This window comes from Oryx dammah, unplaced genomic scaffold, assembly GCF_014754425.2.
Source record: "Oryx dammah isolate SB20612 unplaced genomic scaffold, SCBI_Odam_1.1 HiC_scaffold_14, whole genome shotgun sequence".
NCBI lineage: Eukaryota > Metazoa > Chordata > Mammalia > Artiodactyla > Bovidae > Oryx > Oryx dammah.
Window position 1 is genome coordinate 397,923 of NW_024070198.1, and position 16,228 is coordinate 414,150.

Below are 16,228 nucleotides of genomic sequence, written 5' to 3' on the forward strand. Positions count from 1 at the left end.
GTTAAGATTCTCTCAAGGAACAAATGATGCACTCTATCAGTTTAATAAAAGGACTGTTTACAATGATGTAGTCAGAGTTTAAGGTCACCTGCAAGAGAGAAGGCTATACCATCTGTAGGCCTGGTCAGCATGGAGAGGGAGTGGTTGCTGGAACTCAGCAAGGTAACTTTAAGAGAAGACTTGGACTGATAAGGAAGAAACTAGAGAAGTAAATAAGTGACCTCAGCTGTTCATCAACCCCCTAGTCTCTTGTACCAGGAAGAGACAATGCAGGAGGGCAAAGATTTTCTGCATCTGTTGAAATGATCGTGAGTTTCCTCTTTTAATCTGTTAATGTGGTAAATACCCTTGTTCATTTGCTAAGTTGTGTCCAACTCTTTTGACCCCATGAACTATAGCACATCAGGCTTTGCTGTCCTTCGCTATCTCCCAGAGTTTGCTCAGACTCATGTCCATTGAGTCCGTGATGCCGTCCAACCATCTCATCCTCTGTCGTCCTCTTCTCCTCCTGCCCTCAGTCTTTCCCAGCATCAGGGTCTTTTCCAGTGAGTCAGCTCTTCACATCAGGTGGCCAGAGGATTGGAGCTTTAGCTTCGGCATCAATCCTTCCAGTGAATATTCAGGGTTGATTGCCTGTAGGATTGACTGATTTGACTTCCTTGCTGTCCAAGGGGACTCTCAAGGGTCTTCTCCAGCACTGCATTTCAAAAGCATCAGTTCTTTGGCACTCAGCCTTCTTTATGGTCCAACTCTGACACTGATACATGACTACTGGAAAAACCATAGCTTTGACTGAGATGTTTAACTGTTTTTTAATATGCTGTCTAGCTTTATCGTAGCTTTTCTTCCAAGGAGCAAACGTCTTAATTTTGTGGCTGCAGTCACTGTCCACAGTGATTTTTGAACCCAGGAAAATAAAATCTGCCACTGTTTCCACTTATCCACTTTTTCACCATCTATTTCCCCTATAGTGATGGAACCAAATGCCGCAATTTTAGTTTTTGAAAGTTGAGTTTTAAGCCAGCTTTTATACTCTCCTCTATGGAATTCTCCACACAAGAATACAGGAATGGGTAGACATTCCCTTCTCCAGGGGATCTTCCCAACCCAGGGATCAAACCCAGGTCTCCTGCACTGCAGGCAGATTCCTTACCTTCTGACCCACTGGGGAAGCCACTGGTAAATGCCATAACAGATTTCTCATATTACATTACCTTTGATTTTTGAAATAAAACATACTTGGACATGTCATTTTTGTTTTTTAATAATATGCATTACTGAGTTTTGTTTGCTAGTGTTACATATATAAGATTTTTTCCAGCTATGCTTATGAATGAGATTATTCTTCACATATTGTCCTTGTCTTGTTTTGATACCAAGTTTCCTTTAGCTTCATAAAATCAGTTTTGAGGGGCATTCCTTTTTCTTTTCTGTGGAAGAATTTGTATCAGATAAGTATTTTATTCCTTAGACTTGATAAAACTTACCTATAAATTCATCAGAGCAGCCTGTTGATTGTCTCTTTTTCTTCCATAAGTCCTTTCCATCTTTCTTTTCATTTGTTCCTGGGAAAGGATATATTTTTTAACTAATGATTCAGTTTCTTAAATGTTTTGATTTTCTTTGTTAATGTGATATTAAAATATAGATTATAGTTTTATGTAATTATCCACCTGGTAAAGTTCTTCATAGTAGTTTTTGAAATGCTATGCTAGTTTAATTATGACTCCCTTTTTATTCCTGATATTGTTTATTTGCTGTTTTTTTTCTGTATTAGCTTGACCCAGAGCATTCTTTACTCTCCCTCTCTCAGTATCTCTGTCCTCATGTAGGACTGATCCTAAGTTCAGAGATCCTTTGGTTCAGGTCTTCAGAGTGGACCTCTGAGCCCAAATATCACTGCTCAGCTTAGCACTTTGGGTTTCCTCTTTATTTTAGATCTCTGTGAATTTCCTTTTTTTAATCATGGGAGCTCAGCTATGCATTTAACAAAATATTATATTTTATCCTACATTTCTAGGTACAGAGTTGTTTAGGTTATCTTGTTTGGCATGTTGTAGTAAAGATCAGTCTTACTACTTAAAAAAAAAATTTAACATAAGAGAAAGTTTATGTTTCTACTTTTCTAGTTCTTTTATCTTTTCACTTATATTGTGGACTTCTTCAGGTAAGCACATAGATGTATTTGGCTCCTCCATCTTGTTAGGTCATCATGAATACTGTGTCTTCAGCGTCTTTGTGCCAGGAACAAAGGGATTTGATAAGGTACACCCTGCTTTTAATTTCCTTGACCAGGAAGTGACTGATATCATTTCTGCTCACATTTCAATAGGGGAAGCTGGAAAATAACAGTATATCACGTTTGGTGAGTTTCTGCCATACTTGAGTTTATTAAATAGAATTATGTCATATATAACTACTTGATGTGAATATGGTTTGACATATATAATTAAAATTCTGATACTGAGATTTCATAAGCATTTTACATGAGTAAACTTAAATGGTTTTGAGTACTTAGGTAGACCATATTTGGCAAGAGTTAATGGGTAAGATGTCTGGCTAGTCATTATTATTAGTAGACCTATTTGGCAAGAGTTAATGAGTAAGATGTCTTGCAAGTTATTATTAAACCTTTTATTTTATATTGGAGTATAGCTGATTAACAGTGTTGTGATAGTTTCAGGTGGATGGCAAAGGGACTCATCATATATATACATGTATGCATTTTCCCGAAACTACCTTCCTATCCAGGCTGCCACATAACATTGAGCAGACTTCCCTGTACTATATAGTAGATCCTTGTTGATTTTCCATTGTAGGTATAACAGTGTGTACCTGTTATCCCAAACTCCCTAACTATTCTTTTCACTCACCCTTTCCTGGACAACCACAAGTTCTTGCCCTCAGTCTCTGAGTCTGAAACAAAAAATATTTTCTTTCTGCTTTTCTAGAAGAAAAATTAAAAATCTAGTTCTAGGATATCTACATATTTCTGTTGTTTTCTAGAATTATTACTGGTTATAAATCAAATAATTAAATGAACAGTACTTAGACTTACATTGAGTTAAATGATACATTTTTTAAGGTAAAATCACAATTTCCTTACAGATATAAAATAAACACGTTAAAGATTTTGTTTAAACTCATTTAATGAGGTAAGTGATGCAAAAATATTGACTTTGTGTGCCGATGCCAAACAGAAATATGGAAATAGTTATGGAAGAGAGAGAAAAAGTGACTTTATTTCTTTGCCAGGCAAAAAGGGAACCCAGCAGCCTATCCCCTCAAGAACTGTGCCCCCATCCCTGGGCAATAGGGAAAGGTCTTAACAGACATGAGGTGGGGGTAGGAAATAAGGATCAAAGCAGTGACTGGCTTGCATTCTTCTGATGGGTTAGTGGTGAGGTAAGTAGGAGTCAGTGTCGTCAGCTTTCAGGTTCAAACTTGTCTGGGGTCAAAACAGCTCAAAGATCATGTTGTGTGTATCCCTTGATGGGGAAACAGGAACTTCCCGCAAGGCTGCTCTTGACTGTTTCTCCCTGGTGTCACTTCACCTCTCTTTCCTATGTAATAACTGCTTGCATCTGCCCATTGGAACTCAGGGAAGGTCATGGAGGCTGAATGAAGCCTCTTTCTTATAATCAAAGAAATAGGGGATACGGAAAGGCTTTGTGCTCAGGAGCCTCACAGGGCCCTACTTAGTATCAGAAAGAACTAAGCAGACATTAAAACTAGTTCAAAAGAAAAGTCAAAGCGTCACAAATTTATATGGCATAAAGGGAAGGTGAAATGAGTGTACATAAGAACACTGTAAACTCTCCCTTTCCAGGGAGGTTGGAGGGAAGTCAGTAATCCTCCTCTGTTGCTGTTAAGTGGTCAGTTGTGTCTCACTCTTTGTGACCCCATGGGCTGCAACCCGCCAGGCTCCTATGTCTACGGAATTTCCCAGGCATAAGTATTGGAGCGGGTTGCCGTTTCCTTCTCCATAGGATCTCCCTGACCCAGGAATTGAATTCATGTGTCCTGCAAGTCTCCTGCATTACAGATGGATTCTTTACTAACACTGAGACTCCAGAGAGGCACAGATCCTCCTCTGGCCAGAATTTATTCTTTGTCTATGGACAAGAATTTTTTCGCATTTGCTAAGAGTTATCTACAACTTACTTTGTTGTAAAATAGTTCAAGGACAGTGAAAGGCTAGAATAAGATAACCAAGAATATGCTCTAAATAATAGAGTTTCTCATTGGAGACACATAGAGCTTTCTTTTTTTCTTTTAGCTTATTCCAGACTTAAACTTATTAAATTCCAGTTAAAACTCATACTAGACAAATTATGATTCATTGTATTATGTTATTTGAGAAATGTGTGGAGCAGTTAGAAAGCATTACAAGGAACTAACTTGGAAATGTTCCATTTCTCTTTGTTTCAGGTTTTTGCTGCTGATTGTACTGATGATATTCTTTTAGAGCTACAAAAATATTTGCCAAAATATTATGGCATCTGGTCACCTCCTACTGCACCAAATGGTAATCTTTTCTTTAAAATCCATCTTTTAGTCTTAATTCATGAGAATTGCTTTTTAAAAGATTTAAGTAAGATTAAGCCTCATATTATAAAAACAGAATATATGTGTTTTTCTTACTACTCTTTCTCTTATTCATTAAGAAAACTTATTAATATTTTGCTTTTCATAACGAGTTTCTTAAATAGCATATACAAATTAACGACCAATTTCTTAAACAATTGAATGAACATATATATATGTATATATATATATATACACACTAGTACTTAATACTCTTAATTATCAGATGTTCTTTTTTCCAAACATTTTGAGCAATTTATTTTCCCATTTTGAAAAAATAAAAATCAAGAATTATTTTCTTTGTATAACTTCCTTCCTATCTTCTGTTTTGTTCCTTCATTCCCTACTTGCATGCTTTAAAAAATATTGGTAATTTTCAAAAGGACAAAATTTTTTATGTAAGGGCACAGAATTTCTCTCTTAATATTAGTTAATACTTGAAGCAGTATTTGCCACATTAAGGCCTTTGACAGAACAGACAAAAGTCAGTTAAACTGGTATCATGACTGCTAACCATTGAAGAAGATTCATGAATGAGGGAAGAATTTCAGACTTGACTGAGTTTAAGAAAAACCCATAGTCTTGCTAAAATGCAAATTAATAGGCTCAACTCCCAGACATTTTGATAATGCATATCTGGGTTGGAGTTCATGATATGCTTATTAAATGAAAGTGTGTCTGTTTTTTATTTTCCTAATGGATACAGTGCTTGAACCACATTTTGAGAACAGGGAGGAGATGGGAACTCAAGTTTGAGCTTGTTCTTTCCTTCAGTTCTTTGTCATTACTTGTGCTAGGTTTCATTAATAAGGAATCATAGTATCTCTTGTGAGTATCCTCAGATAATAGTAAATCAATGGTTCCCCAGGATTTGTAGGATTCTTCCGTGCTTCATTTGGGGAGGCAAGGGACTTGAGCTTTGCTCTGCTCTGCTTTTCCTTTCTTTCCCTCCTTCCTCTCCTCCCCCTTCTCTTCTCACTTTCCTCTTCTTTCCTTTCCCTTTTTCTTTTCTCCCTCCTTTTTTCTTTCCTTGCCTTTCTTCCCTCTTCCCTTCCCTCCTTTTTCCTTATCTAATCTGTATCTAGATAGTTAAATGTTAAGTTTAAAAAATTATTTAGAAGGGGTAGAGAGAATTCTCTGGTAGTCCAGTGGTTAGAACTCCATGCTTCCACTCTAAGGGGCACAGGTTCAAGCCCTGGTCAGGGAACTAAGATGCTGCATGTCACAGGGCACAACCAAAAAAAAAAAAGAGTGGGTCAAATAATTGAGCCAACAGCATCATTATTTTGAAAAGAGAGTATACAAGAAGAATCTGGGTAAGAGAAGAAATGTTTTAATTGAAACATTTTATAGTCTAGAATTATATAATTTAAAATAATTTAAAAATCAAAGACTTGCTAGCAATCAACATCTTTTTGGTTTTCAATACCAAATAATCCTGAGGGATATCTATGCTAATGTAGAAAGATCAGTAACTTTGAAGTCAGAAGGCTTGGCTTCTTCGTTGGTTATTTCCAAATTTTGTAAACTACTCTAACTCATTAACCTTTTGGAGCTCCACTTTTTCTTCTATACATTGAAAATAATATCACGTGGAGTTGTGAAAATGCATGTTATTTTATGTGAAAATGCTTTGTAAACTCTGAAACTCTTATTTGGGTATAAATGGAGATGTTGGTACTACTGAGTTGAAAAGATGAGGTGATGAAAATGAGAAAAAAGAGGAGAAAATATAAATAGAAGTATACATGTAAATAGATGTGGTCCTGTAATACCAACAATTGCCTTAGGAAATTTCCTACTCCTTTGTAATCTTTTGAAAAATATTTTATTTTTTTAAATTAAAAACATATTTTTTCTTTTTGGCCACACTGCAACTTCCTGGGAGTTTCTTTGATCAGGAATTGAACTTGGGCCACAGCATGAAAGCACTGAATGCTAACCACGGGACAGTCAGGGAACCCCCTTCCTTTGCAGTTTTTAGCTCTGGAAGTAGAACTGCACCACAGAGATTGTTAAGCTTTGATCTTTCTGATTTTATCATTTTGATTGTAAATGAAACAAGTATAAGATGGGAAACTTTTTGACATCTTTAGTCTACAGGATCATGAAAATAAATATTTTCTTAAATTTTAATAGAACACTGATTTGCATTACTATACTTTACATAGTATTAAATTGATATAATTTATTTCTCGACTCTTTTTCCCATCTTTCTACTTGAGCATCTTTATTTATTTATTTATGGCTGTGCTAGGTCTTTGGTTACTGCATGTGGGCTTTCTCTGTAATTGTGGTGAGCAGGGGCCACTTTTAGTTGTGGTAAATGAGCCTCTCATTGCATTGGCTTCTCTTGTTTTGGAGCAAAAGCTCTTCAGTAGTTGCGTCATGCGTGCTTACTTGCTCAGAAAGCATGTGGAATCTTCCCAGATCAGGGATCAAACCTGTGTCCCCTGCCTTGGCAGGAAGATTTCCTATCCACTGCTCCACCAGGGAAGTCTCAAGGTAAAGTGTTATACAACTTTGTATAATTCTTAGAATCCAAAGTTGTAAAACATAGAAATATAGAAAGTATTGCCAGTTTGCACAGCAAGTTATTGTCACTTAAAGGAAGTATAAGGATGTCCTGACCAACAGTTTTTTACCTTTTAAATTTTTTATGGCAGTTTTATTGACATTTAATTTATGTACCATAAATCTCACCCATTTAAAGTGTATAGTATAGTAGTTTTTAAATTACAGTCATAGAGTTATACGAACATCACATTAGCAAACCTTAGAATATGACTAGTTTTTTTTTTTTAAGGTAAAGCATTTGTTACAATTATATTTGCAGATTTGAAACTAGTTATATATGTTAAATCTCATTTTACTTGTGTATAAGCACATAGATACCTAATTACATGTACCATCAAAATTTATTTGGAGGAGTAGAAAAGTATATCTTCAGGTAGGTTTGAGCAAATTGAGAGTTCTCAAATGTAATCTCTAGTCTCATTGATTGGTAGATTTACGGATCTCACTGCTAGTCAGGATTTAAGAAGCATGGATTAAAATAAGCTGTTCCCTTTCTCCCCCTTCACCCCACATTTGGAGACTCAAGGGCTCTTCTATTTATAATTCCTTATACTTCAAGCTTCTGTTGCTCTCAGAAATAGCTGATGATTGATGTAAAAAGCAGAAGAAAGGTGTCCTGTTTTTCCATTTGTCTTCATAAATGGGCAGGGTTTCACCACCTGGCCTTTTTTACATTTTTGGAGGTTCAGAAATGAAGATGGTAGCCAATGCCTAGATAGGGTGGGAAGGAATGTGATGAAACCTGGAACCTATGTTGTAATGATCTGTATAATCAATATTCATTAAGAGGATCTGAATAAATCTTCAACTCTCTAAATGTCTTCACCTTTGTCTTTCCTTTAAAGGCATAGTTATCTCATCTTTACTGTTTATAGTTATTTGCAGATCTTTCAGTTTTCCATAATATTTCAAATGTCTTTATTTTTTCTCCTTTGTTACTGGGGGATTTTCTGCCTTTTTTTTTTTCTTAGTATCAGGACTGTATTCCAGCAGTAAAATTTTTTTATGTGTAATGCATTAGAAATCAATGTATTTAATTTATATTTAAGATAATTATATTTAATTGTATATATTTAAATAGAAAATATATTTAAAATAGAAAAGCTTTTTCATTCATAGTAACCTTGTGTAATCCATACTATCGTCAGCAGCATGAAATATATAAATATTTTGAGCATATTAACCTTATTGTTGGTACAGCCACTGATAAGTCTTAACTTAATAGACTGCTTATAAAAGCATGAAGTGGTATATTTTGGACTACCTGGTAGATATTTTTTATGATTTTTACCTCAAAAATTTAAAGAACTATAGAAATTCTATATACATTTTCCATAAATTAATAGGTAACAGATTTCTCTCTTACAGCTGTAGAAAACTATACTTCTGGTCAGTGTGACTTCTTATAATGAGATCCATATATTTATGAAAAGTAGATATCCTGTTATTTATTACACAAATATTAAGACTAAGCTTAATGGATTATCTCTTAGATTTGAAGTTCACAAATGTCAGTCTTTAGACCTCTGACAGACTGACTGGCTTCATTAGAATCTGTTGTACTAAATAGAGCTTTTAAGAATTTAAAAAAGTAAATGTTGTTATTTTGCTCTCTATATGATTTATACATGCATTAATTCATATGTATATATGAAGAAATCAACTTTTCTTTATTTTTTAATATTTAAAAATATTAAATGTTTTTTTAACTTTTACTTTCCTTACAAGTTACATCATAGCAAATAGTCATCATTATTTTCCAAACATCATATCAGTATAGTTTAATTTATTTCCTTGACTTTGGTCAAAATGAACCTAAACTATTCCAGATAGAACACTATCTTATTCTTAGTCCATCCAATTTTTGGGACATATTTTCTGTATACCTAAAAATTGAGAACTATTGTACCATTCTATACCCAGAGGGGCTTTGGCTGAGTGTCCTTTGTTATCTGTAGCATTGCCTTATAAATGAGGCTCTCCTGCAGTTAAAATGCCTTTGATCATTTAAGTTATTATCTTGAGATTGGCTTACTTTGAATTAAGCTCTCTTGCATTTTTTTCAGAGAGAATCAGTATTCAAATTTATTTCTAGTGATGATAATCTGAGAAAAAAATCAATTTAAATCTCAGTTACCACATCATGTCTCATTTCCCTATTTTATTCAGAAGCAACTATGGCAAACTGCTAGATATATAACCTTTCTTTTTTAACTATGCATCTCTAAAGCAGGTTTTGATGTTTTGTTTTTTTTTTTTTTTTTTTTTTTTAGTAACTTAGAGGGAAAGAGAAACAAGAATCTCAAAATTTCAACTTTTCACTTAGAGAACCAAAAGACTACAGTAAACCAGCTCTCAGTAGGCCTTAATTTAAGGATTATGAACTTAAGGCTAATAATCAATAATTTAGCCATTTATATGTATATATATATGTTTTATATGATTTGGTAATTCAAATCAAATAAAGCATATCAAGAATCTGAAAGTAAGATAAAAACACATTTGCCGAGTCAAGTATTAGTCACTCAGTCACGTCCAGTTCTTTGCGACCCCGTGGGCTGTAGCCTGCCAGATTCCTCTGTCCATTGAATTCTATAGGCAAGAATGTTGGAGTGGGTTGCTGTTTCCTTCTCCTGGCGGTCTTCCCCACCCAGAGACTGAACCCAGGTCTCCTCCTTTGCAGGCAGATTGTTTATCATCTGAGCCACCAGGAAAACCCTTGCCTAGTCAAAATAAATGTCAGATAAAACTGATGATACTTAGGCCTGTTTACTGAAGGAATGGCTCAACTTATTACAGGATGAAGAAGGCCAAACCCAAAGTCCCTTTGGGCAGAAAGAGAATGAGAAGGGCGAACATTGATTCACTCAAGCAGACATTTATTATATTCCTACTGTAAGGAGAGTTTGTATTTGTGTTTTTCCCTTTCCCAAGAGAGGATGAAATAGGGATTTGGAAAAAGTCTTTAGCTTCTCTTGTTTCTGTTGTTTGGCCAAAAAACAGTTTTTGTTTTTAATCACTACCAAATTGGCAGATAGAAACTAATAACCCTACACTGAACTGTAGATCTTGTGATGTTGAGCTAGATTTGCACACTGTCTATCTTCCCGTGTATAGCCTTACCTCACTAAGGCCTTCAAGGTTTCCTGAGTTATAGAAATTAATGATGATAAACTTGTGAATGCTAATGATTTACTGTATTGGGATCTAATTAGTCTCTTCTGATATTTGAAACATAAGCCTTGTTACTGAAATTTTTATACAATTTTAGGGAGAGGATGGATCCCTTTGTTTCTCTTTCCTCAAGGTAGCTGAAAATGGGAAGAGTGTGAAGGGGACTGCTGAGCTTCCTCCTTCCCCATCTTATCATACTTTCCTGTGGATACCTTTTTAAAGTACAGAAATGGGGTGGGTTCCAGTTTCTTGAGTAGGATATTCCTACTTGTCTCATTATTTCTCACCATCAACAGGTTCATGTCTGTGTCCAGACCTTTTATGTTGTTGAAAATGTCCCTTTGTTAGAACCTTTCTTTTAAATATGGCATACTTTTAGTTTCTGTGAGTGCTAATCTCTTAGGCTACAGTTCATTTTTTGTCTCTTAACTTCACCTGGTTCTACACAATCCTCCCTCTCTCCATTTTCCTTTGACTAAGGGAAAAGATTTTAAAACATAAATTCATTTATTTCAAAAAATCAAACCTTGTTACTTTGATAAAAAGTAAAATATTTTCTGTTTGTAAGGAAAGGTTTTTGCAATAAGTGCTTCTTATGACATGACTGAAATTTGTGATCTCATTCAGAATTTTGTTTCGGAAGATTTTTTCACCTAGGAAGAGGGAAAGACTTTCTTTCCTTGTTTCCCTCGGTGCACCCAGACCTGTATTTTCAACCTAAAACTATAAGGTCTGCTATAGTGTATGATAACTGAGATGTTTGTAATTTTTTTACTTGAATCTTCCATTATAATAGTTTTCTGAAGGAAGGTGTAAACAGGATGCCAAAGTTATTTACAAATGAACTTTTGAGGACTTTTTGTGTTCTAAAAAGCAGGGTATTTCTTTTTCCTTTAGGACTAGTAAGCCTAGAATGTATATTTGCATCAACATCATTTGGATTGATTAACCTTTCTTAACCTATACCTGTTGTATCCTCTGTGGAAAGGATTTATTCCTTTTACTATTCTTAAATGAAAAATTTTAAAAATTGTTAAAATACTAAGATGCCTGCTGAGGTACATAGGATGTAAATCATGTTCAAAAGGAGGATGTATTCAAGGACAGTTTTTAAAAATTATCTCATTCCCTTTTTAATTCTCTTGGAAGCCTTATATCTAATTCATACCTTTTATTTATGGTTGAATATTTATTCCACCTCTTGCAAGAGTTTCTCTGTGATATTTATACCTGTTATAAAATTTATTAGTCTTTTTCTTTTCCCTCCAGGTGAAGTAATAATAATTGTTGACTCTGGATTAGTTTTAACTTTTTTCTCAGTTTTAAGATTTACTCATTTTTGTTTTCTCTTAAGTAGTAATATGTTTTCCTATTACTAATTAGGGTTTTTCTTTAATAACAGATTTATACCTAAAACTGGAAGATGTGACCCATAAATTTAATAAGCCCTGTATAATGGATGTAAAGATAGGGCGGAAAAGCTATGATCCTTTTGCTTCACCTGAGAAGATTCAGCAACAGGTCAGCAAGTACCCATTAATGGAAGAGATTGGGTTCTTGGTGCTTGGCATGAGGGTAAGAGTGATTTTTAGTGTAATATATACATTTCTCATTACATGTTTTCTTGAAAGTTATAGATGTCACATATATTTTAGAATTAGGTTATCCATAACTCCTCAGTGGAGGCAGAGACTTTTATCTCTTGTTCACTGGTATATGGGCAGTGTCTGGATTTATTTTGGGACGCAGTATATGATTGATAAATGAATGAGTGGCTGAACCTCAAAGCTCTGACTCTAGTTATTTTATTTTAAAGAAGTTTTAAGTTTAGTGCAAAAGAAATAATATGATAAATGAATGTGATATTATTTGTGATTTTCTTCCCATAAGAAAAGTACCAGTAATATTTTCTGTATATTTAAAACAAAAAAAAGGGAAATAAATTAGGTTACTGGTTTTAAGAATGTAATTTAAAGCCATTATTTTCTTTGCTTATTTTTCCCTGGACTGGCAATTTACGATGGGCTCAGGTGGTCAGTTCTGATCTGATCCAGAGTCCCTCTTGTGACTATGCTCATCTGATGGCTCTTCTGGGTCTAGTTGGTCCAAGTAACCTCACTCTTATGTCTTTCAGTTCAGTTCAGTTCAGTTCAGTCGCTCAGCCGTGTCTGACTCTTTGCGACCCCATGAACTGCAGCATGCCAGGCCTCCCTGTCCATCACCAACTCCCGGAGTTCACTCAAACTCACGTCCATCCAGTCGGTGATGCCATCCATCCATCTCATCCTCTGTCATCCCCTTTTCCTCCTGCCCCCAATCCCTCCCAGCATCAGAGTCTTTTCCAATGAGTCAACTCTTCACATGATGTGGCCAAAGTACTGGAGCTTCAGCTTTAGCATCATTCCTTCCAAAGAAATCCCAGGACTGATCTTTAGAATGGATTGGTTGGATCTCCTTGCAGTTCAAGGGACTCTCAAGAGTCTTCTCCAACACCACAGTTCAAAAGCATCAATTCTTCAGTGCTCAGCTTTCTTCACAGTCCAACTCTCACATCCGTACATGACTACTGGAAAAACCGTAGCCTTGACTAGACGGACCTTTGTTGGCAAAGTAATATCTCTGCTTTTCAATATGTTATCTAGGTTGCTCATAACTTTCCTTCCAAGGAGTAAGTGTCTTTTAATTTCATGGCTGCAGTCACCATCTGCAGTGATTTTGGAGCCCCCAAAAATAAGGTCTGACACTGTTTCCACTGTTTCCCCATCTATTTCCCATGAAGTGATGGGACCAGATGCCATGATCTTCATTTTCTGAATGTTGAGCTTTAAGCCAACCTTTTCACTCTCCACTTTTACTTTCAAGAAGCTTTTTAGTTCCTCTTCACTTTCTGCCATAAGGGTGGTGTCATCTGCATATCTGAGGTTATTGATATTTCTCCCAGCAATCTTGATTCCAGCTTGTGCTTCTTCCAGCCCAGCGTTTCTCATGATATACTCTGTATATAAGTTAAATAAGTAGGGTGACAATATACAGCCTTGACGTACTTCTTTTCCTATTTGTCTTACAAGTTGATATTAACTGTTGGCTGGGCTTTTTCCCATCAGGTTCCTTCCAGAAGGCTGACTGGAGCTTCTACATGTACTATATACATTTTAGGAAGGCAAGAGTGAAAGCTACGAGGTCTGTTGAAATCTAGGTTAAGAAGTCACCTTCTGTCACTTTTATGGAATTATATGGGTCAAAGTATGTTACAGGGCAATCCATATTCGTAGGAAGGAGAAGACTCTACTTCTGGTTGTGGAAAGAGAGAAGTCACAATATGAATGGCAGTGTGCAGAAGGATGTTGAGGCCCTCTTTGCAAACAGTGTGTCACAGTTAGGTAATGTGGAATGAAATCCTATAAACAAGTGATGCCTATTTAAACCTTCACTGTTTTCAAATCATTCACCCTTCCACTTTGCTTCTCTTAGATAATTTTGGCTTCTTTTTCAGAAAAAATAAGCCATTATACAGGGTTTCCTTTAATTTCCTGCTAAGAGACATACACATCTAACCTGAATATGCTTTTATTTCCTCATCATTCCTCCCTACATTGAAGAATTTTCCATCCTGCTATCAGAGGCAGCCCTTCCCTTTGCCCTCTGGATTGTATTTCTCTTCTGCCTCTTCTGAACCTAATATTGTTTATTCTGTCTTGTTATTTTATTTTATTTTTTATCTTCAACTTTGGTCTCTCTTTAGTTGTTTTTCCTTTTTGTTTCAAATAATGTTCAAATCACTCTCAATTGAAAAAGAAAAAAATCAAAACCCACTTTTATCCTGCTCTGTTCTGCAGCAGTGAATTTAAATTGCTTCCTCTTTGTACCCAAGCTTGTTATATTTGTTACTGTTGCCTTACTTCCCATGCTGTATTCTTTAACCCATTTAATCTGGCTTTAGCTTCATCATGCCACCAGACTGGTGCCTCATGAAGGTCCCTAATGACATCTCTGTGTCACTAAATTCAAATGGCATTTTTCATTATTCATCTTACTTCACTTTTAAAAGCAGTCTTCAACATGACCATGTCCTCCTTGAAACATTCCTTTTTTGTCCATAACACTGCAGTCTCTCCTGATTTTTCCCTAAGAGCACTTTGAAGTCTTTTTTTTTTTTTTTTTTGGCAGCTCATTTCTTTGTTCTTTAAATATTGAGGTATTCCATTTAGTTCCATTTACTGCCTTCTGTTTCTTCTCAAGTAGTGTCCTTTATTCTCATTGATTCAGTTTCACTTACATTGATAACTCCTGAACATACATATCTAGCCTCTGGTTTTTCTTTGATCTCCTAATCTATATAGCTAACAGCCTATTCAACATTTTACTTAGATAACTTAAAGACATCTAGGACTAACTGTAAAAAACTGACTTACATCCCTTTTGCAAAATAACAATCAAAGCAGTAACAGCAAATCTCTGTTATTCTCCGTGTCAGTGAATGACATTATCATACATCCAGTTTTATGAAGGAGAAACCTTTTAGTACCATCATCTCTCAAAGCCATACATCAATTTTGTTGATCTTAATTTTCAAGCGCCTGAGTCCCATTTTCAAAATTACTCCTCTCTAGACAAGTATCTTACCTCTCAATTTCAGTTTTGTTCTCTTCTGGTCTTTTCTCCAAACGTTTTAAAATGTGTATCTAATTTTGACATTCCCCAGCTTAAAAATTCTTCAGTTGGTTTCCATTGCCTTTATATGTATGTGTGTGTGTGTGTGTCTATATATATATATATATATATAGACACACAGTAGAAATAAATAAGGCACTGCCTGATTTTGCTCTCTGTGTGTTATTTCCCCAGACAAATAAAGGTTCCTCTGTTTGTATTTTTTAATAACATTTTTATTGAGATACGATTTACCTACCATTCAATTCACTCGTTTAAAGTAGCAGTTCATTGGTTTAGCATATTCATAGAGTTGAGCAGCCATCAAAGTATTCAACTGTAGAACATTTTTCATCACCTAAAAAGAAAAGCTATACATATCAGCAGTCACTTATTTCCTTCCAACTCAGTAGCCATATACAGCTCTAATCTACTTTCTGACTGTATAGCTTTGCCCCTTCTGGACTTTTCACATAAAGGGAATCATGTAATACAATAGGTAGTCTTTTGTGACGGCTTCTTTCATAATGTTTTCAGAGTTCATCCATGTAGTTAGCACAAATCTGTATTTTATTCTTTTTTGTTTTTGTATGGATATACCACATTTTGTTTATCCATGGATCAACTTTGGGTTGTTTCCACTGGGGCTGTTATTAATAATGCTGTTATGAACATTCATGTACAAGTTGTTACATACATATGTTTTTTAAGGTATGTAGTTCCTGAATTTGAGATTAGTGAATGCCATGATTAAATTTGAATTTTAAAGAAACTGCCAAAGTGTTTTCCAAAGTTCTTGCACCATTTTATATTTCTACCAATGATGTATAGGAGTTTCAGTTTCTCTGCATTGTTACCCAAAGCCCAAACCTTGTTACTCTCTCTTCTTTTTTTTATAACTTATTCTCGTGGGTGTGAAGTGGTATCTCATTCTGGTTTTTATTTGCATTTCCCTAATGGCTCATGGAATTGAGCCTCTTTTCATGTGCTTATTTATCCATGTGCATCTCATCCTTGGAGAAATGTCTATTCTGGTCCTTTGCCCACTTTTAATTTGGGTTATTTTTTTTCTGTGGGTTGTTTTTTCACTTTTTTGATAATACCTTTGGAGTACAAATATTTTTAATTTTGAAGTCTAATTTAATTTTGCCTTTTGTTGTTTGTGCTCTTGGCTTTATGGCTAAGAAACCATTGCCTAACCTCAAAGATCACTGATCACAGCTAACATAACAATACAGTA

At 35.2% G+C, this 16,228-nt stretch overlaps 1 protein-coding gene across 2 annotated transcripts in view; it reads left to right on the forward strand.

Moving 5' to 3' along the window:
* IPMK (inositol polyphosphate multikinase) overlaps positions 1-16,228 on the forward strand; it is a 55,528-nt gene that overhangs the window by 22,535 nt on the left and 16,765 nt on the right. Inside the window, exons 3-4 of one of the 2 annotated variants that reach the window (XM_040254656.1) lie at positions 4,432-4,528; positions 11,741-11,913. In XM_040254656.1, coding sequence (XP_040110590.1) covers positions 4,432-4,528; positions 11,741-11,913 — 270 coding nt within the window. The remainder of the gene's footprint in view (positions 1-4,431; positions 4,529-11,740; positions 11,914-16,228) is intronic. The other variant, XM_040254657.1, reaches the window with a different exon arrangement.